General features: G+C 39.6%; 1 protein-coding gene across 1 annotated transcript in view; it reads right to left on the bottom strand.

The window, feature by feature from the left end:
- Positions 1 to 20429, bottom strand: part of SVEP1 (sushi, von Willebrand factor type A, EGF and pentraxin domain containing 1) — a 125453-nt gene that overhangs the window by 28583 nt on the left and 76441 nt on the right. Inside the window, exons 24-37 of the mRNA XM_042829491.1 lie at positions 19884 to 20085; positions 18246 to 18403; positions 16910 to 17111; positions 16140 to 16315; positions 14872 to 14996; positions 11840 to 11963; positions 11137 to 11307; positions 9848 to 10021; positions 7452 to 7571; positions 6530 to 6706; positions 5702 to 5786; positions 5183 to 5374; positions 3451 to 3618; positions 936 to 1608 (exon numbers count right to left, since the gene is read on the bottom strand). Coding sequence (XP_042685425.1) covers positions 936 to 1608; positions 3451 to 3618; positions 5183 to 5374; positions 5702 to 5786; positions 6530 to 6706; positions 7452 to 7571; positions 9848 to 10021; positions 11137 to 11307; positions 11840 to 11963; positions 14872 to 14996; positions 16140 to 16315; positions 16910 to 17111; positions 18246 to 18403; positions 19884 to 20085 — 2747 coding nt within the window. The remainder of the gene's footprint in view (positions 1 to 935; positions 1609 to 3450; positions 3619 to 5182; positions 5375 to 5701; positions 5787 to 6529; positions 6707 to 7451; positions 7572 to 9847; positions 10022 to 11136; positions 11308 to 11839; positions 11964 to 14871; positions 14997 to 16139; positions 16316 to 16909; positions 17112 to 18245; positions 18404 to 19883; positions 20086 to 20429) is intronic.

Here is a 20429-nt window from a genome sequence, read left to right as displayed (position 1 = left end):
CCTTCTGCATTCTCCTGACCAGTGAGACCAAAAGAAACGTAATCTGAAAGACAGAAATATATTGAGAAAAGCTGCCAGGAAATGGACTAGTGCAGCTACAGCTCTTTAGCTTACATGTGTATCCAAGGCTGGCGTCTTGAGATGTACTACTACTAGGGGACTTTTGTAAGTGTCCCACATGTAGTTGCAGAGTTTTCAGCAGGCAGCAGAGAAGTCTATCAAAGTTGCAGAGCTATTAAAAAATGGCTTTAATGGGAATGAACACCTAGGGGAGTAAACCTGCCTACGGAAGACACGACCAAACTATATGCATTAATTAGAAATGTGTATGTGTGGAAGTCCAAACAGAAATTTTTGCTATTACTGCTAGTTCATATGGGAATTGGAATGCAAAAAAACCCCAATTCTTATCAAACGTACACTCCCATGTGGCTAGACTTAAAGAAAGAGGATAAATGTTCAGGTGAAAAATGCTGAAGAAATTCAAAGCTAAATTTTACAATAATGTTTCTGATCTTCCTTACCACAGTATTACCCTTAGCACAACACAGATTAAAGAGGTGTTACAGCTCTGGGCTTCCACAAGATTTTTAACTTTGGGCATTGTTGCAAAGCAATTTGATAGGCAAAGGACAACTTCTGACCTCAGCAAGGAAATATGCTAGCATCTAAAGCACACAGAGAAATTATCCCACACTTATTAATCTAATTCAAAGCAGATTCTTTTTCACAGCAGTAAAAAGAGTAAGGCTTATTAACTGGCAGTAGTACTTTATACATCTCCAGATGGAGTGACTAGGAAAATCACTCATAAACAAGCGAAGACTGAGATCTTGAGGAAATCAATTGAATTCTTTGAGAAAAAAACAGCATCAGTTATGAAGATGTATTCAATTTGTGATGCTATTAGGCAGATGAGAAAAAAGGTTTTTTACCTTAATAAAGCCATTCTCAAGTTGGGGTGGTTCTCCACACGACACTGGGTGGCACGTGGGCAAACTGCCACTCCAGCTGCCAGTGGCTTCACAGGTACGCTTCTTTTCCCCCTTGATGTAGAACCCTTTGTTGCAGCTGTATGCCACCACTGCTCCAAAGCTGTAGTTGGTCCCACTGGCATAGCCATTGCCAATGCTGGGAGGTTCTCCACAGCGAACTGGAATGCACTGGATGCTCAATGGAGAAGGATTCCAGATGCCTCCTCTAAGGCACTCAATCTTGGCTGAAGTATTTAAAACAAAGCCTTCCATGCATTTGAAGCTCACAATGGAGCCGGCTGGAAACCTGGCTTTACTGATGGACTCCAGGATGCTGTATGAGACAGTGGATGGCTTTTCACAGAAATCAGCTACGCAGTAAGGCATCTTCTTGCCCTCTGGAGGCACCCACTTCCCTTCTGCATTGCAAAGCAGCTGAGAGTTATCAGCCAGGCTGTAGCCATCCGAGCAGAAGTAATAAGCTATATCGCCATAGAGGCGGTGGCCGTTCTCTGGCGATGCATTTTCCACATGGGGAGGTTCATCACAGGACACTGCCAGGCACTGCTGGTGGCTCACACTCCACTCGCCACTAGCTAAGCACTCTATGGTTGCAGGACCAACTAAAGTGTAACTGTGGATAAGAAATCATATAGGAAGTCAATCAAACATTGTTAAATGTCACCTACAGTTTCTTAAGTCCCCATAATATAGTTTGTTAGCACTCCAGAAGACAAATAGGATGCTTTACAACAGCTACCACCAACTTCAAATGAAAGACCGCAAAGCCAAGCTCATCCATGGGTGAGATGTCACAATAACAAATATCCTAGAACACCCTGAGCAGAATACAACTCTCTTATCTGTCCATCTGATTACTGCTCCCGAACCTCCATTTTTACTGAAACTTTTCTACTGCAAGTGAACAAATACCGCACTGGGACAGGCTATCCACTCCTCAAGGAAACTAACCCACCCAGAAATTATTCCCATTTAGCAGAACTGAAGGCAGATGGAGATGAAAAGCCCCAAAAAAGACTTCTGGTTTCCTGTATTAGCTGCATCAATCTATTTTCACACTTGCAAACGATGAGAAGCTCCTTAGCGATCTATCTAGAAAAGGTGTTGCATGTAATGATTTTGTAAGATCTTAAAACTGCACTGTAAAAAGCAATATAGAAGCAAATATTTTTAATACTGTAATTTACAATGAAGTTCTACAGTGTGATTACTCTTAGTGCAGTTACATTTCTTTACTCTGTATCTGGGATGCAGTAACAGGCATTATTCCATACTGCTTGTCAATCTGCTCAAGCTGCTGCTGTTTAAACATGTACATGTTATCTGTGATATCTCTTAGCTCAGTTTTAAATTCTGTCATGTCACTTACAAAAAGCAAATAAACAATACCTATTGGAAGGGTCCCAATAACTTTTTCCAGCTGCAGGCTGGAAACCAGTTGTTCAGATTTTGATAGCAACTTCTGTGAAAGTGCTTTGCCTTGTTTGTAGGGTTTGTTCTCAGAAAAAGAGTCTATTATGTGCTAAAGTTTATTATTATTGATTTTATTCATTGCCACTTAGTTAGCAATGACCCTCCTTAAATGCTCTTGTCCTATGCCATTAGAAATACTTGCATACAAAAAAAGAAGCAGCTTTTTGAATCTTCATGCAATCAAAAAAAAACCAGGAAACTTTATTTCAATGTCGTTACAAATAATATTGCAAAGCTAGTTTAAAAACAATATGCCGGTGTATTAATCTGCCTTTTTGTTATCAACAAGAAGCACAGAATCCTCCAAATCACTTAGATCCAGACCTCGTGAAAGTTCCTCATCTGTGCTCTGTCTTTTGGACAGAGTACTTTCAAAAAGTTCGAAAGGACTGCTTATGAGCTGTGAAGATATGCATGTGCATAGCCTCTTCCAGTATCTCAGGCCAGCATTACATTCATGCTACACCATCAAAACGGAGCCATGAAATTTGCTCTGAACAGTCACTACACTGCACAGATGGAAATCAAAGAAAATAATGCACCTCAATAAACAGTTTTAAGTAACCAGAGTTTAGAAAACCAGAACACTTGCATTACTTCTCAAAACAAAACAGTGCTCTTTTAAGTGTGATGAGACAGTGAATTCTTTTCGGTCACAGCCTTGAGTTTACCAGAGAAGTACTAGGTCTAACTCCAAGAAACTCATCTTTCCTACTCTCTGAATCCTCTCCATTGTTCTCTTTCAAGATATATTCAGCTGTAGTGCAGCTGACTGCTTTGGGAAATGCCTTGGTGTCCCACACTAACCTGACAGCCCACAGCCTCCATCGTATTTAATTCTCAGGGAGGCAAGACAGAAGCAGTGACAAAGTAATTCATGAACAGTTACAAAGGACTTGTGAAGCAGCAGAGAAAAAAGCTGTATGGCCTGCAACAGTTTTACTTGTCCTGAATATCAGTCCCGTAGTACTAAACTACATACCCTTCTTTGCACGTGTAAGAGACCGTGCTTCCAAAAGTAAAGTTATTTCCTTCTATCACTGCATCTTTAATGGCAGGAGGAGATCCACAAGAGACAATGCTGCAAGCTGGAGGTGTGCTGTTCCAGTTCCCTGAAGATGCACAGACAAGTACAGCAGGACCCTGAAGGCTAAGATACAAAAATCATTATTAAGGCTGCTGCTTCAGGCTGTGTGAACAGAGCATGAGGTGTTTTCCTTCTGATTTTCTGGCCCCAGTCAAGGGGACTTTGACTTCAGCAGAGTTCAGTATCTCACCTTCTATTCATGAAAATACAATGCTTATGCTATCAGAAAACTACTTTTCAGAATGCTTTGACAAGAAAGCTGTTGGAATTATTTTGGGACCCCAATGTACTTTTTACACACACACTAAATTCTGCTGTAGTTTTGACCATTTTTGAGCAATAAAGGGTCATGGGGTGTTTAAACAATTATTTAAGGTTAAAGCACCTTTCATAAGAAGAGAGGGAACTGGGCTTGTTCATCCAGGAGAAGAGAAGGCTGTGGAGATACCTCACTGCAGCCTCCCAGTACTTATAAGAGGGCTTATCAGCAAGAAAGAGACTGATATTTTACATAGTGATGGGACAGGAGAGAATGCTTTTAAACTAAAAGAGAAGAGATTTAGGTTAGATGTTAGGTGGAAATTTTTCACTCTGGCACAGCTGCCCAGAGAAGCTATGAGTGCACCATCCTTGGGGGCACTCAAGGCCCTGGGCAGCCTGATCTGGTAGGAGGCAGCGCTGCCCACAACAGAGAGGTTGGAGCTGGGTGGGTTTTAAGGTTCATTCCAAGCCGTTCTGGGATCGTGTGATTTCTGTTTCTCTAATGATCAAGTTGTATACCATCAACACTCTGGCTATCTTGAGACTGGCAAGCACTCCCTGGACTAAGACCTGATCCACTCAGGTATTTAAACCACTGTGTTTACTCAGAAAACTGAGTGAATGGATTAAACATTTAGCAGATGAGCGTACCTCACATACCTGCCTGCATCTGGACAGGGGAATGCTTGCAGCAGGAAAAAGCAAAAAAATAATCAGACCTAGAGGTCCATATGAGGCCAGTTTTTGTCATCTGCTAGATACAAGCAAATATCAGGGACAGGCAGTAACTTGCAATTAACACCATATCCTTGAATACAATATGAATGTATTCATTTGCAATTGCAGTTTATTAGAAATGTGTTTACAATGTCTTTGATTACAAATGTAAAACAGAATAGATGACTACAATAAACAACTACTGCAGAGCTTTTGAGGAGTAAATGAACAACAGAAGATTATTTCACTAAAGGCACTTTAAAACTATACCAAACATAATACTGCATATGTTCCAAAGCCTATTAGGTGAATGATTATCTTTAAACACAAATGAGAACCTCCAAAAATAATAAATACTGATTTCCAAATATTCAAGATATGTATTTGAGCTTAATGGTAAAATGAAAGTGTTGCATACATGCATACGTAAACGTGTGTGGCAGAATCTGAACGATCTAGACATAATTCAGTATGAAAAGCAGGAGCTACTTCTGAGCTTTATAGAAGTCTTAAATTTTCTTTTAGTATTTTAACTTTCTGAGCAATCATCCCAGCCTTGTCTATTTCAGATGTAAGGAGATCTTTCAGCAATTTTTTAAATTTGGAAGCATGCTGCCAAAATCTGTCTCAGAAATATTCCAGCATTTACCTGTATCCATTGTCACAACTGTATGATACAGATGAAAGGTAGGTTGTGCCAGTGAGTGTGTATTTTCCATTGCTAATATCCTGTGGGCTAGGACATGTCACCATTTCACAGGAGGGGGGAGGATGGTTCCAAGCACCACTAGCAAGGCACATAATTTCCTTTTCACCCACAATGCTGTAACCATCTTTGCACCTGTATGAGAAAAAAAAGAGTTGCTATTAAACACAGAGCCTTTTATGAACTCTTATGGCCTCTAATTGGCCACCCCTTTCCTGCCTTCATTGCTCATTTACTCTCATTTAGCAGCTTTCTCATCACGGCACAGAAAATTGGTATGCAAGTAAACATTCAGCTTTGCTAGTGAACAGTCACAGTTATAACCAAGTATCCTTTGTTTACTTAAAACACAGCTCACTCCTCTCCATGTATTTTCAACACTGTCTGAATTCCGACATGCTCTTTCTGATTTGCTGCTATATGCTCATTAACAACATGGGACATCAAACATTAAATTCCTACCTGTATGTCACCTTACTGCGGTATGTAAAATTTGAGCCCCAAATGGCACTGTTCTCTGGAATAATGGGACGTCCACAGGATACAGCTTTAAAAAGATAGGATCGCAAGAGAAGTTGATGCAACACAAATTAAAAAAACAAAACCAGAATATTTATTTTCACTAAATAGGTTTGAAGAGATCTAAATGCCCTAGAGAAACTGGGTTTTTGGATAAGCTGTAGCTGACGCTTAAAGCTCTTTATTTCTATTCAACTTATGGAGAGATTTGACTAACTGGAAATAGGTAGCTGAGCTGTTCCACATACCGTACACTTTACCATCCACAGAACTTCGTCTCCACCTCCTCCTAAGGACAAAATCTTTTTTTTTCTTCACCACCCCTTCCTTTTACTGTCGCTTCACCTCAGTTCTGGTTTTCTAAAACAGTTTTCGTAATTGTGCCATGTATGTCTGTATGCACCAGCCTGTTGCTTCTTACACTGAAACACTGTTAATACTTTTTAAGACATCATTTTCCCACAAGTTGCTTGCAAACAGGAGGCTATTTTTAAAGCTTACATTAAGAAAAAGGTAATGAGATGAGCCTACACCTTTGATACTTTGGAGGATCTGCAGAAGCATTCCACTGTGAATATGCAAACTGTCAGTAACTTTAGTTGGCACTTACATCTCTTAAGACAATAGAAACTTCAATCTTGTGATTCAAGACTGCTAGAAAAAAAATTTCATTAGGCGTCATGGTCTCTGAAGTCTCTAAGCTACTACTCTTCCCCCTTTCATCTCTACACTGATGCACGTTACAATCAACAGTCACCCCATGAACTACACCTTCACAATACGGTATTGAGTGACTCCACTCTCCAGACTCCATGCATGTAAGTTTAGTCACTCCAGTCAGCTGAAACCCTTCTTCACAAGAAAAAGTTACTTGACTGCCAACACTGTACACGTCCCCATACATATGGCCATTTGCTGGATTTCCTGGATTTCGGCACTTCACTGGTTCTGAGGAAGAAGAAAGAAAACTATTAATGACATCACTAAGTATGAGGTTTAATGAAAAGTGTTAGGAGATATTCCTGGGAAATTTCCAAAGGTGAGAAAGCAGAACACATGGAAAGCACCCACAATCCAAATCCAAGCTTGCTGGCTTTTCCCTGTTCTCTCTGTTAAGTGACAGAAACTGAAGGCTCATGCAAGTAAGCTAATCTTGATAAAGTACTCTGAGTGTAAGCATTCTGGCTGTTTGCATTCACTGTCAGAATCAAATAAATCTAGCAGTCATTTATCCCTCCATGAGAGAAAGCTCACTCCTGTGTGTTCAGTCCTCAATCTGAAATCAGATCAGTCAGTCAGCTTTTATTCCAGCAAATGCCACTGTGTTGTCATCTTTACTCAAAGCCACCTTACTTAATGTTTCCACAGACAGCTCAACCCCTATTCAAATGCCTAAATGCAAATATTTCTTTACTATACAGCTCTATTCCAAAAATCGGCACACACTGCCATCCCCAGCATATGTACTGCATGTGCAAGAGGGCATGTGTCTTGTAACAGAATCAAAATGACAATTTTACCAGTAATGGAGACACTTAATCACAGCCTTGTTCAGGCCAAAGTGATTAGATGCACAGAGCATGCTTCTCTTGTACCTCTCTACGATCAGTTATTGGCAGCTGTCTTCCACAGCTGAAGACAGTGGCCTATAGAGAATTTTGGAAGACAAGCATGATGTTTTTCTTTCCCATACCTGCACATTTTTTACCATCTCCTATGTAAGGTGGAATGCAGGTGCAAACATAGGATCCATTTGTATTGAGACAGGATGCATGCTCATCACAGTCTGATCCAACAGCACATTCATCAACATCTACAAAAATGAAACATAGTAATAAAGATGTCTTTAGGATGGTATTTGTAATACACATTTGCTTCAAATTTCTGTTTCACTGTCAAAAAGAGTTGCTTTAATTAGCATAATTAAAAATTGCTTAATTCAGTCACAATTTTGATGCTTTAGCAAAAAGGTTCATTTTTAAATTAGTATTTATGTTTTCTAGGAAACTTACTATAAAATATTGTAAAATGTAAGAAAACTGACGAAAAAATCCTGTTAATCTTCCATCAGTGCTTCCACAAAAGTATTTTGTTTCAAAGCAGTGAAAGAACATTCAGTGCAGCTCATGTGTTGTTGTTTACTAGTTCGGACAGACACTGAAAGGGTTCACTTTTGCATGAAACACTCACTTAGAAATTCTTTACACCTTAAACTTCCCAAATGTTAAGACAGGAAAATTTAGTCAATGGGGTAAACATTCTGAACCATAAAACATCAGAAAAGACCCATCTGTGCTGATGAGACTTACACTAGATCAGAAATGAGAAGTGTCTGTAGCTGACAGGAAAGTTAAAACGAGTTCAAGATACATCAGTTATTATAATTAACTATTTTATATGATAACAGTGCCTAGAAATGCCAAATGATAATTTATGCTACATGTCACATGGTACTGTACAGTAAAAAAATCCCTGAGCCCAAATTACTTCATATGAGATTTCAAATCCTGACTGAATAGAAGTGTTCATGGTGAAACAATCGGTCATAAATTGCAAGAGACAAATTTCAAAATATCTCATTGAAAAATCGTGGTGACAGAGATTATTCCTCCTGTTAAGTCAGAGCACTATGAGACAGAACAGTTCTTCATTTCAAAATCCTTCTACAAGATAGATGTCGACCTTTGCCCACTTTGAGGCAAGAAAAAGTCGTACAGTTAAAAAAACAAGATCTGAATCAATGCATTAACTCCTCACTGCTGAAGGAGTCTTGCCAGCATGAAAGATCCCAACAGCGCTGTGAAAAGAAAGGGAGTTTCTTTCTGACAGGCAGGATGAAAATGGTTCACTAAAATCAAAGCTGTTGCCAATTACACAAGCATCAGGAGAATGCAAAATACCACCACAGCAGAGCTGGAATGATTGCTCCTCCTGTAGTTTCTTTTAAGACAAGAAAGACTGGAAGGACAGTTGAGTCATGCGTAACAGAGCAAAAGAATATCCTAGGGCATAGGTGTATGGCTTATGTGTCAGGCTTTGTTAGTGCCTGCCTTAAGAGTGAGTAAGAACAGTAAAGGACGGTCCAGGGTTTTAATTTAATTTTTACTCTTTTCATTTTCCACACCTTTTCTTCAATCTAGAAGGTGAAGTACAGGGAATTTCCTTTCCCAGATCATTCTTCCTACTGCAGAGATGCTGAACTATGTGGACAGTCATGCAACATTTACTCTGAGTCTGGTCATGTTTATATGCCTTTGATTAAAGAGAGGAACATCAGACTGGATGGTCTGTTTGGAGGTTCTTAGAGTCCCAAAGGACTAAATGCTTTAAAACAAGATGGATCCTGCTCCAAAGAGAATTTTGGCAGGACTAGAAGGCTGTTCACTTGACTTTTGCTCTTTTTTACTGAAAAAAACCCCACACCTACGTTTTGTAGCTGCATGTTTGGACAAAACAACCAGTCAAATCAAACATAAACACTGCCAGGTTATCATCCTGCAACCCATATTAGACATGAGCGAAGCAGCAGCAATTTGAGTACAGCCTGCCAGTGTATTCCAGTGGGGATCTGCTGTAGACATGGCCTTTCAAGAAGATATGTTTAAGCCCTGTGTATGCAGCAGAGTGCTGGTCTCTCACCTTTCAGCCCCTAAATCTACACCTGGTACACCAGACCCAGCTGACTAGGAAGGAAGTTAAGATATGGCAACTATATGAGCTGTGTCCATTCTCAGTCTGTTCAGTGCTGCAGCTGCTTGCTGACAGACATGCTGAGGAGCAGGGAAATGCACAGTTCAGTAGCAGAGAATGCAAGGATTCTAAGACTAGAATCTGAAAGTAGAGAGGCTGGGAGTGTAATGCAGGCTTACCAGGTATGGAGTATAGGGTTTGGAACTTACAACAGGATTGAGAAAGAAAGGTACCCGACTGGAGGCCTGGCTTGAAACAGTGTTGAGCACATGATGTCAAAAATGTGAGTATTTTGGAATGTGATTTCTGAGATTCTGCCTAGCTTTCACAATTTCACAATGAAATCACACCCAAACCCAAGAGCACTCTGTACACAGCAGTATGTATGGCATGTCTCACCAAGGCATGATGGTGAAATGCTGCTCCAGCTCCCATTGTCCTTGCAGAACATCTCAAAGTCACCCAGCAAATAGTAGCCACTGTTGCACTGATAGGTAATGGTGCTGCCAGCAAAGAAGTCCTCAGCAGCATAACCGCCATTCTCTAAAGGTGGAGGCACTCCACAGCTGATTCCTGCAACGAAAAGAAGGGACAGATATTAGCAGAGCAAACACAAACTGACTTCAAAATGATTTCACGTAGGCCCAGAATTTTTCTGAAGTAGCAACTGAGTACAGGTAAAGAAGAGTCTTACTTTGTAGGTACTTGTCAGAGAATTTCCAGCTCCTGACATTCTGCTAGCTTTGGAGGAGAAATCTGTGACTAAGATCTCAGTAGATGTCTTTTTGTTCCCCTGATAATCAGTGACCTTTAATGGGCTTTAGGAAAAAAGGAAAACTAAGTTTGTATGTATGTTCCTATTCTTTCCCTTTACTGAAAAACAAGCTCAATATTACTGTGATTGAACAGTGCAAAATCAGCAGATTACTGCAAGGTCACAGTACTAAACTGAGATCAGAGTGAGACTGGAGCTCCTGACATATATATAACCCTTAGCATCTCTTTGAGTGTTAGTAAAAAAATCTCTCCAGATCCAAGCTGATTTATCACCAAATCTGTGATTAGTTTTGAGATCAAGCATTAACTTACTTCTGGAGCTAATTTACTGTACTGTTGAGAAGAGAAATACTGTCAGCTCCACCGTATGCAACTGCAGTCCCATGTGCAGTCATAGCAGAGCAGACAAAAGAAAAGGAGAAGGTAGGAGTATGTATTCAGCCTAGTTTCCTAGAAAAAATTCCAAAAGTGTCTTCTAGAAATGTCTTCTAAGTCCTGGCAGAAGTATTTGTTGTCTTTAAAAGAAACTACTCCAGAATACACTAACACAAAGGATTTTATTTCAAACTAAACATTCTCAGTGACACTTGAAACTCACAGACTCAACTATTTCCTGTGCATCTCCCACATTCCTGGTGCAAGGGGAAGGAAAGCTCAGAATATCTGCTGATCCAAATGGACTCATCTCTGCCACAGTCATTAGAAACTGACTAAAAAAGTGTCAGAATCAGATCACAGTGTACTTCCTGCCCAGTAAAACTTGAGTTTAACTTTAAGCACGTTTGTATATGCTGTAACATGGATGGATTCAACCACATCATAGTTGCAGGGATAAAGAGACCATAAATAGCATTAGGGCCCAAATAGAAGTCTAGCTTTCCTAATCCTGCCACCCCACTGAGACAACTCACTTTCACAGCGTGGAAAGGGTCGCGTCCACTGTCCCATGTTAAGGCAGTGCTGAACAGAGTTTCCCACTATCTGGAAGCCTGGGTCACAGGAAAGGCTGACTTTTGACCCTGGCTTTAAATCAGATGAAGAGGCACGCAGATGTGGTACAGATCCTTGCAAAGATGGACAATCTGTGGACAAAATGCATGCATACAGTAAGAGATATATATATTTATGTGTTGTCAGGAATACATTTCTTAACTGACTGCTTGATCCTGTGTAAGTTTATCCAGAAGAAAGATTGAGAAGCATTATGCTAAGCTACATCCTACTTGGATTCAAATAGTTTTGAGAATCATCAAAATACAACACAAGGAAAAGAATATGTAGGAAAAGAGGTGAGAAGACAGAAGGTATTTTAATAATGTGCAATTACTTTTATAAGAAAAGACAAAGAAAACCTCCTCCTGACCAATCACCATTTTCACTCTTTCTCATTTCAATTCAGGAAGTAATAAATCTTTGTCAGAGATTCCAATGAACTTTTGTTACAAAACTGTGGAATTTGAGGAATGAAGGACTGAATGTTCCAACAGTTAAGTTATCAAAATAATTTATTCATGGTTTGTAGGACACAGGCTGCAAACTAGCATATTTAACCTCATAACATAAGTCTTACAACATTGTCCAGAAAAGAAAGATTCTAGAAAACAAAGATCTAACCAGCACAAAATACACTCTTGTAATCTATCTTCACTCTTCCCACAACTCCTGGAAGGAAATCTGGCCAGGCTAGCACATTTCCTTTTTGGAGTTCTTCTGGACAGGATGTAGCCAGAGATTTTACCTATGGATTTAAAACAGTTGATTAGGTGATGTTTAAGGAACACGTAAAAGAAGAATATTATTAAAGAAAAATCTTCCATGTCAGCATGCAATATTAGAACTAGTCATTGAATGAGTCATGTTATTCTCTCCTAGCACAAGAATTAATTGTTATTCTGTACTTATGAGCCAGCTAGTGTGGATAGGCATGTGCAGAGTTAATATCTAAAGGAGTACTTGTCATGCAAGCAAAATATAAGAAATCATTCCTCAAGAAAGTGCCAGCGAAAAACATGGGCTTTGAATTCCCTCTGCATTATTTTTGCTCACTGTAAGTCCAAGAGAAAAAAGGAAAGATAGTTCCAGAGTGCGACTGGGATTAAATTGCATTATTGCCACACAACTATCCACTACCTTTCTCCCTACCAGGGCAGAAGTAATAATATGTTAGCCACAGAACTGCTGAAAAAAACCCATACAAGCCCTGAGGAGGTCAAATATGCAGTAGAAGGATAATGAAGGATTTCCTGTTCTTTTAAGATATTAAAGAGTGAAGATCTGAAAAGATGATTATTCAATTAAGAGAGCATGTTAGTAATTAGGCTACTGAGACTACTTCCTATTCCTTGTCTCTGCTGCGCTGCTGGGTTATTCCAGTAATTCTCCATCAGTGAGAAACAAATGTTTTCTTTGGCACCATGAAAAAATGATTTAACAAGAGCCAAGATGAGCAGCCCATTGGCCTGGGTACATGTCAGCACTGCCACCTAACCCACAGGCGTAGTTTTAGGGCACAGCCAGCCCTGAAACCCCAGGTGTGCCCAGTTCCCAGTCAGCAGCTGGATTAACTGCCTTTGTCAGAAGGCCTGCTGGCTTCTGTCCAGTCTTGAGAGGATGAAACAGTGTATTATACTGCTTGTTTTTGTGAGAAGGGAAGGTGTGTCACGAACCTCATACTGAATTTTTCTCACATTACTCCTGCCCTGAACTCCAGTCAGTTCTTCTGACTGGAGAAGACTGGAGAAGACTGTTACCTGGACTATTAGAACAAAGCCCATTTCAAGTATCTCACTTCAACAGTCTGCACTGATGGAAACAGCTAAGGACAAGGGCTGCAAAGCATCTGCCAGGAATTTGCAGTAAGATTTTTCCAGTGTGGACCAAACAGATGTGGGATCAGCCCTTCAAAGTCATATGGAGGAGAATGCTGGACAGGAAGGAACCCCAATCATATGAAGATATATAAAGATATTTCTGCTGCTATTCAGCAACAAAAGAATGAGTCCATGCAAAATAAAAGTGCATGCAGATAAGCAACTAAAGCATACAAAGAAAAATCTTAAAGAACAGATTTAGCCTTTCTGTTATTCACAGCACAACATATCCATGTCACCCCACTTTCCTATATGGCAATGAATAAGACAGTAAGACTTGCTGAATAGCTCTAGCTGGCTAGTGCAAAACTGGTTATAGCAGAGATAATGGTAGAGATCTCGTATCACAAGTTTTATAATGAATGAGGTAAAAACTTTAAAGGAAGATTATTTGGCTTAATTCCCAGTCAAGTTTCACATCTTTTCATATAAGTAATACAGATATTACTACAAATGATAGGCAGGACTTTCTTCTTCATTGTATTTACACTGCATTTGAAGTAAATTAGAATTTTATCCACCCTGTCAATAGCATTGAAGAGAGGTGGACACTGAGAAAGACTCAAAAAATCCCACTTAAACTCTTCACCAGCGTGTCTTGTATAATCATACATATACTCATTAGCTTCCTAACTGCTAAGTGCAAAAAACCCTGAAGATATGACTTGTCAGTGCATTACCTGGAGATCTCAAAGGCCAAGAATAGCAGCAGATTAGTTCTGAACACAGCAGAAAGCAAAAGTAGTAAAGAAAAGGACAAAGAAACAGTGAAGCAAAGATTTGGCTTAAATTCTTTTTTATTTCATGCTCATTTCATTATTTTGGATCATGGGCACAACAGAGTGATAAACCATCAAATAATGATACAACTGTTAAAATTACATCAAGAGAAGAGCCCCTTCCCCCTCTCTGACTTTGAATTTAGTCTTTGATACTCAAGTGTTACCAAGTGATTCATAATTCCTGTCTGACCTTTGGGTACCAAACACCACTAACTCACCATAACAGAGATAACAGTATCCCTGCTGTGTGAACAGGTCGACAGCCAGAAAATCAAGAGAGCAATTATCCCCATGCATCAGTACTTAATATATCACAGTGAACATACCACAGTGAAAGAGCAGCTACAAACTGAAGAATTGTGAGGTTTTGCAGTTAGATTTCAAGAAAAAGTATTCACTTCATGGATAACCAAGCACTGAAACTTGCTCCTCTTAGAGTCTATGAGATCGCTGCCCTTGGAGACATATTTTGATCCACTGTGATTTTTTAACTCTGTGGAAGTTTAGTGCCAAATCTATATTTTGGTGCCTGAGTAAATGCAGCCTAATATTCAGTCCTACTGATCACATAGACTTTTCCTGGGACTACAAAGCTCAAAGATTTTTCACTGCATCTAATGCATGAACTGAAATTATGATGCCTCCCATGTCAAATTTAATGTGGCTTTATATAGCAGGACGAAGGAACTGGAACTGATAAAACAAGTTCTGATATCATTTCACTGGGTTTTCTCTCTCTGCCAACAGGTTGCTTGCTTCTGTAAACGGCTTCTCCTTCAAAGCAACTTAGTGCAGAAAAGCTCAGTCAAAACAAAAAGTTACTTCAGTGTTGTTTTTACTCTACCTATTCTTAAAGGTGCCCTACTTGCTTCTCTAAGCTTATTACACTAAGACAGAACTTCATTAGATCCCAGAGACCAGATCCTTGAACGCTTTTTCAAAGATCCATCCTGTGCTTTGATGATTATGCCCAAACACTACAATAAGGTCTCACCTGCTGTGGAGACAGGACACGGTCCCAGATATTGAGCTGACTTATGGAACCAACAAAAGATTCAGCTGGATTGAATCCCTCTCCTTTCTGATCTTGCTCTTGTCCCAGCACAAGTGCACCACCACCTAATCTCGGAGAAGATTAGAACAGGGACAGGAAACAATATCTTAAAGCAGCAATCCCCACAGGAAGAATGAACAGTAAAGCAAAATTTTGCTACCCCATATTATTAGCACTTTTACAGTGTTGGCTCTAGGACAGAGTTTCTAGCCAGCACTTACTGTGAGATATATTACAGTGCAATGCAAAACACAGTTTTGAGCAGGAGGGGCATATTTCACTGTGCCAGTTTGCACTTCCTGCTTTCAGGAAAACTTAGATTAAATTTGAATCCAAACCCTGAGAAGCACACAGATTATTAGAACAGAATCAACATTCCAGCATGCTACGTAAATTAAATTTTCTCACATAGATTATATGGATGTGCATTATGTAAGCCACAGCAGAGTGCAGACCAAAGAGTAATGGAGCGTACAAGTTTTGGGTCTTACCTCTGGAGATAACTATGTTACTGCAAAGTAGATGGAAAACCACAGGATGCACAGACTAACACGCTGCTTTTTTTTTTTTTTTCTTTTTCTTTTTTCTTTTGGTATGGGAGCTTTTCAAAAGTTTGTAAATCCTGAAGGTAGTGGTATGAAAACACTAGCAAAACCAAATCTCTTTGCAGCAGTTTAACGTCAAGCCATTCACAGCAATTAGATGCCAAAGTTATTCCTTCTCCATTCTTCTGATATTACCAGAAAGACTACTGACCACAGAAAATAATGACATAGCAAAATCCATCTTGATAGAATGGAATGCAAACATAGCTTTAGGAAGACATCGGAGAGTAACAAACAGCAGAAGGATAATCTGATGAACTTTCAGCACAGATTTCTACAGGAAATGTCAGTATACTTAAGGTTCTTGAGTGGGAAACATATTCTCTCAAAGCCATTCCAAAAGCTGCTCAACATGGGCTCCTTTGTGGACTAAACTGTGCCAGCCTCAAAAGAAGCTGTCTACTTCAGCACAGAAATGTGTACTTGGTCATCAGTAAGACTGAAAGAACAATCTCAATGAACAAGAAGTGCAAAGGAGATCCTTGCCTAAATGTTGGAAACATGCTAAAACACGAAGATTATCATTTCTTTGCAGGTACAGAAAATTCTGCAGGAAAAACAAAAATTAGGCAACAGCTCTGAGGTAACACAAACAAAGCATACCAGGGATTTTTGAGCCAACAGAGAGCCCGCTGCCTCCATCAGATAGCTTCCCATCAATGTACACTCTCCATGCCCCATCCATGCATGTCCATGTGACCGCAATGTGATGCCAATTACCATCATTCACTGAAGGACAGTCTGTGATTCTCTCTTTTCCATTTACATACAGAACCCAACTGTGTAGAAGGAAGATGAAAGCAGACTCAATTGCATGCAGCAACTTGAAGAACATGGCCAGTCCCACACGACTCAAAGAAATGCTATTTGCTAAATGCATCTGCGTCATACAAGAAATCTCTCCAGAAGTATTTGTACCTCCTAAGAGAACTACTATGATATGCATATTTCACTGAAATATGTAATGTGTTCCTGTACTAAAACATGTTGATTCAAGTTTTGGCTGCACGGTGCTTTCCTAAAGTTTTCACTTGAATCCTCTTTTGCCTTTGGCATCACATCCTGAGTGCTGAGCTTTGATTTTTTACAATCGCTGTTTCAAGGTGTCATTTAAATAATGTAAAATTAGTTCCAGACAAAAAAATTCTGCTTCTTAAACTTCGCTATTTTCTTGTCATTACTCTTATACTTAGCAAGAAACGCAGGAAACGAAACAGTGAATAAACAAAACAATGGGGCAATTCCAGGTAAAGTTTGCATGCAGTTTTCCTATCCCAAAAAAGACAAAGCTGAGATTAAAGTCTATGCTGGCTATGTTTTCTTTATCAATTCAAGACATGTTGAAAGCTAAGAAAAGCAGAATAGTGGTTTACCCATTGTAGTCGGTCAGAAGAAATGCATTATCACTTCCATTTTCCACTGCATAAGAAATAGGAGTTCCGTAGTTGGTGGTGTCAGTGGATTTCATCCAGAATGTACATGTGATGTCACCAAGCGACGGAAGAACGCCATCAAGCATAACGTACCCATAGATACCAGAGACTTCAAAATCAAGATTGAAACCAGAGGACTGTTCTGCAACAAAGAGTTTTCAGAGCTACATTCCAGAAAACCCAGAAACAATACTGAATGGATTCCAATCAAATGTAAGAAAATGGAACAGAACCCATCTACAAAAGCTATTCCCTTGTTTATAAGAGCGAAAAAGAACGTACAACAGTCAAGCATCAGCCAGCATACAGCGCTTTCTTTTACAACTGAAAATGCAGCTGATAATCTAACAAAGAATGAACAAGGACCTTGCACAGCACTGGATATCTTTTCAGTCTCCTAACAATGAACTGACAGAGCCATTTGCCATCCTACAACCCAAAAAGGTGTGATCAGCCTGTGCCATTTCATGCACAGGGGTCAATATACAAAAAGCAGCAAATGAACAAAAAGTGGGTTTTTTTTCTCCTGAACTGCAATACACTGCACTGGTTTAGAATGCTCCTGCGCTGTACATAAAGCAAAGTGGCATCCATTATCAGAATATTACATGCAAATGTACCATCTGGAGCTCTCCTGAAAGCTAGGTGTTACTTAACTCAGATACGGAACGTGGTCTAAAAGACCTGTATGCTCTCTGCTATCTTTGCAATATCGACATGATTTCTCAACTGCTGTTAAAAGATTCACCAACTACTAGTAAAACAGTACGACTTCCATGATTTGGCTAAAAGACAAATGGAGTTGAGTGTCATGGTTATGTGGTGTAACTCCACCATTACTTTGGGAATTGCATCAAATGTGATACAATTTAGCTGACTGCAGGAAAGTTGATACCCTTCGTACTTTTAAAGCTGAGACTACTGGGCCCTCATCACTACCTCTATAATGCAAAGTCCTGCAAGAAACTGAAGAAAAACAAAGAGCTAATTAACTCAAATACACAGAGTACATACAAATTTCACTTGATAGACATAAAGGGTCTTAAAATTATACCTGAACTTTAGAAAAGAAATGCATGCAGACATGAGTTAGCACATATGGTGTTACTTGTTTGCAACTATATGCATTAATGCTGCAGTCACAGAAGCTTCACTCAGCCTTTCTGAGTTCTACCATCTGCTTTCTGAGGAAGTGGTATGCAATCAGCTCAGCAAGTGCAAATTCTACCCAGAGATTCAGTCAAGCCACCTTTTTCTGACACTTATTCCTGTATACCTGTTTCACACCTGCTGCCTGTAAAGCCAGGAGGACATTTACAAACGTACGAGTTCAGGGCATCCACACAGGTGGCATGGTTTAAGCAGGGGCTGGAGGCACAGTCATTGATGTTCACTTCACAGTTGAGTCCTGTGTACCCTGTCACACACAGACACCTATGGAGGAAAAGAGAACACACTTTAAATGTGGTTGCTGTAAAAAAATTCCAAGACATCAGATCCGCAAATAGAGAGGCCATATACTGAAAAATGAGCAGAATGTATACTACACAGTAAATGCAGTTTTATTTTGTTCGTTCATTTTAAGTATGCTTGCATGCTATCAGCTGATAGGGCTGCAGCATTTTAGTTCTTAACAGGGATAATATGATATTTAAATCCAATGTCTGCATTTCTTCCATGAAACCAAGAGACTTTATTGTTGGATTCCTATGAGTGAAGCATACCTTCTCAAGTCTAGAGAATTACTGAACAGAGGTACCTGACGTTGCAGGAAGAGAAGTACTCTGAGGAAAAACAAGATATCCAAAAAACCCAAAAACTTCTGGGGCTTTGGGGAAGGAAAGGCTTGTTAAAGACAGACAATAGTAGCTGATTTTCTCTTCACTGTGATCTGCAACAGGACATTCTTACCAGTGTTCATAACAGACCTGAGTTCAGATACACTAGAGCAAAAATAAGAATTTGAAAGATTCCAATAGTGTATTTTAACCTTTTTATTCTCTCAAGTGTCATGTAGGCTTCAGAAAAGTAGCATTATCAGATACGTGTGCTACCATCAGTTACTCCAGAAGAAAGCAAGCACTTGAGATTTGAGAAAAGTGTAATTATTTTGGAGTAAGAGTATTTAAATATGTCCTGGTTTTATCTGGGATAGAGTTAACCTCCTTGCATTAACTTGTACGGTGACGTGTTTTGGGTTGTTATGAAAATAGCTTTAGTGACTGCAGACCAGTGTTTGAACAGAGTCAAAACTTCTCTGCTTCTCATTCTACCCTGCCAGCAGAATAATTTCAGAGGGGACACAGCCAAGACAGCTGACCAAAACTGACCAAAGGGATATCCTATATCTATAACATCACACTCAGAAATAAAGCTGGGATAAAGAAAGAGGAAGCATAGGAGTGTTACAGAGTTACATTGTTTGTATTTTCAATAAACTATCATAGGACAAAGCTCTACTTTTTCTGGAAATGGCTGAACATCTGCCTGTCTATGGGAAGCAGTGAATGAATTCTTTACATTGCACTGCTTGCTTGAATATCTTTTGCCTTACCTATCAAAATGTCTTTACTCTAAACCACAAGTTTTCACACTGCTTCCTTCCGGATTCTCTTCCCTAAGCAACTGAGAGAGAGTGAGACAGCAGCTGTGTTGGGCTTAGCTGCCAGTGGGGATTAAACCACAATAAACCTCTCACTCAACCACTTTACAATCCTAGCATTTTTATACATCAAGCTCTGCATATTTTCTTTGTTGTCTACCTTGGAATAAAAGGTGGAGACACTAGGATTTATCTTCTTTGCTTTTAAAATCTTTGTTAGTGTGCATAAAGTCACCCCACTGAAACCTAAGACACGTGAAGCACCACAACAGACCTGACTTTCCACACTGTTTTATATCATTTAATTTTCACCTGAAGCTGTTGATACCATCCCTGCATGTAGCCCCATTCCTACAGGGTCTGCTGAGACACTCATCAATGTTTCTTTCACACAAGACACCAGTAAAACCTGGGAGGCACTTGCAGGAGAAACCTCCAACTCGATCTTCACAAAGAGCTCTGTTAAGACATGGGTTTGAAAGGCACTCGTTGACCTCTGATTCACAGTGAGCACCTAGAAAGAAAAGAACAAAGCTTCAGCTGCATTTTTATTTAAGCTGAAATAAGGTCACCAAGCCATTGCTGGTTTCCAAGAACTGTTGCCTACTTTCCAGAAAACAGCAAATACTGGAGTGGCAGGACTGGTATTTACTCCGCCATCTGAGGTAAACTGGGCAGAGAAATGTTACAGGAAGCATCTTTGTAATTGTAGAAATTAACGTTTACGTCAGGAATCTAAATGGACATTGCCTGCTGTATGAGTAATTTGGGCTGAATCAGGAAATAATCAGAGTAACTAATTTGATCAACTGATGGAAGGCTGCTACAAAAGACATTAAGTTTGAACCTTAAATATAA

Source organism: Centrocercus urophasianus, unplaced genomic scaffold, assembly GCF_019232065.1.
Source record: "Centrocercus urophasianus isolate 14NV4802_14NV808 unplaced genomic scaffold, USGS_Curo_1.0 seq_31, whole genome shotgun sequence".
Classification (NCBI taxonomy): domain Eukaryota; kingdom Metazoa; phylum Chordata; class Aves; order Galliformes; family Phasianidae; genus Centrocercus; species Centrocercus urophasianus.
Note: the sequence above shows the minus strand (reverse complement) of the source record. Positions and strands in the feature narration are given on the sequence as shown.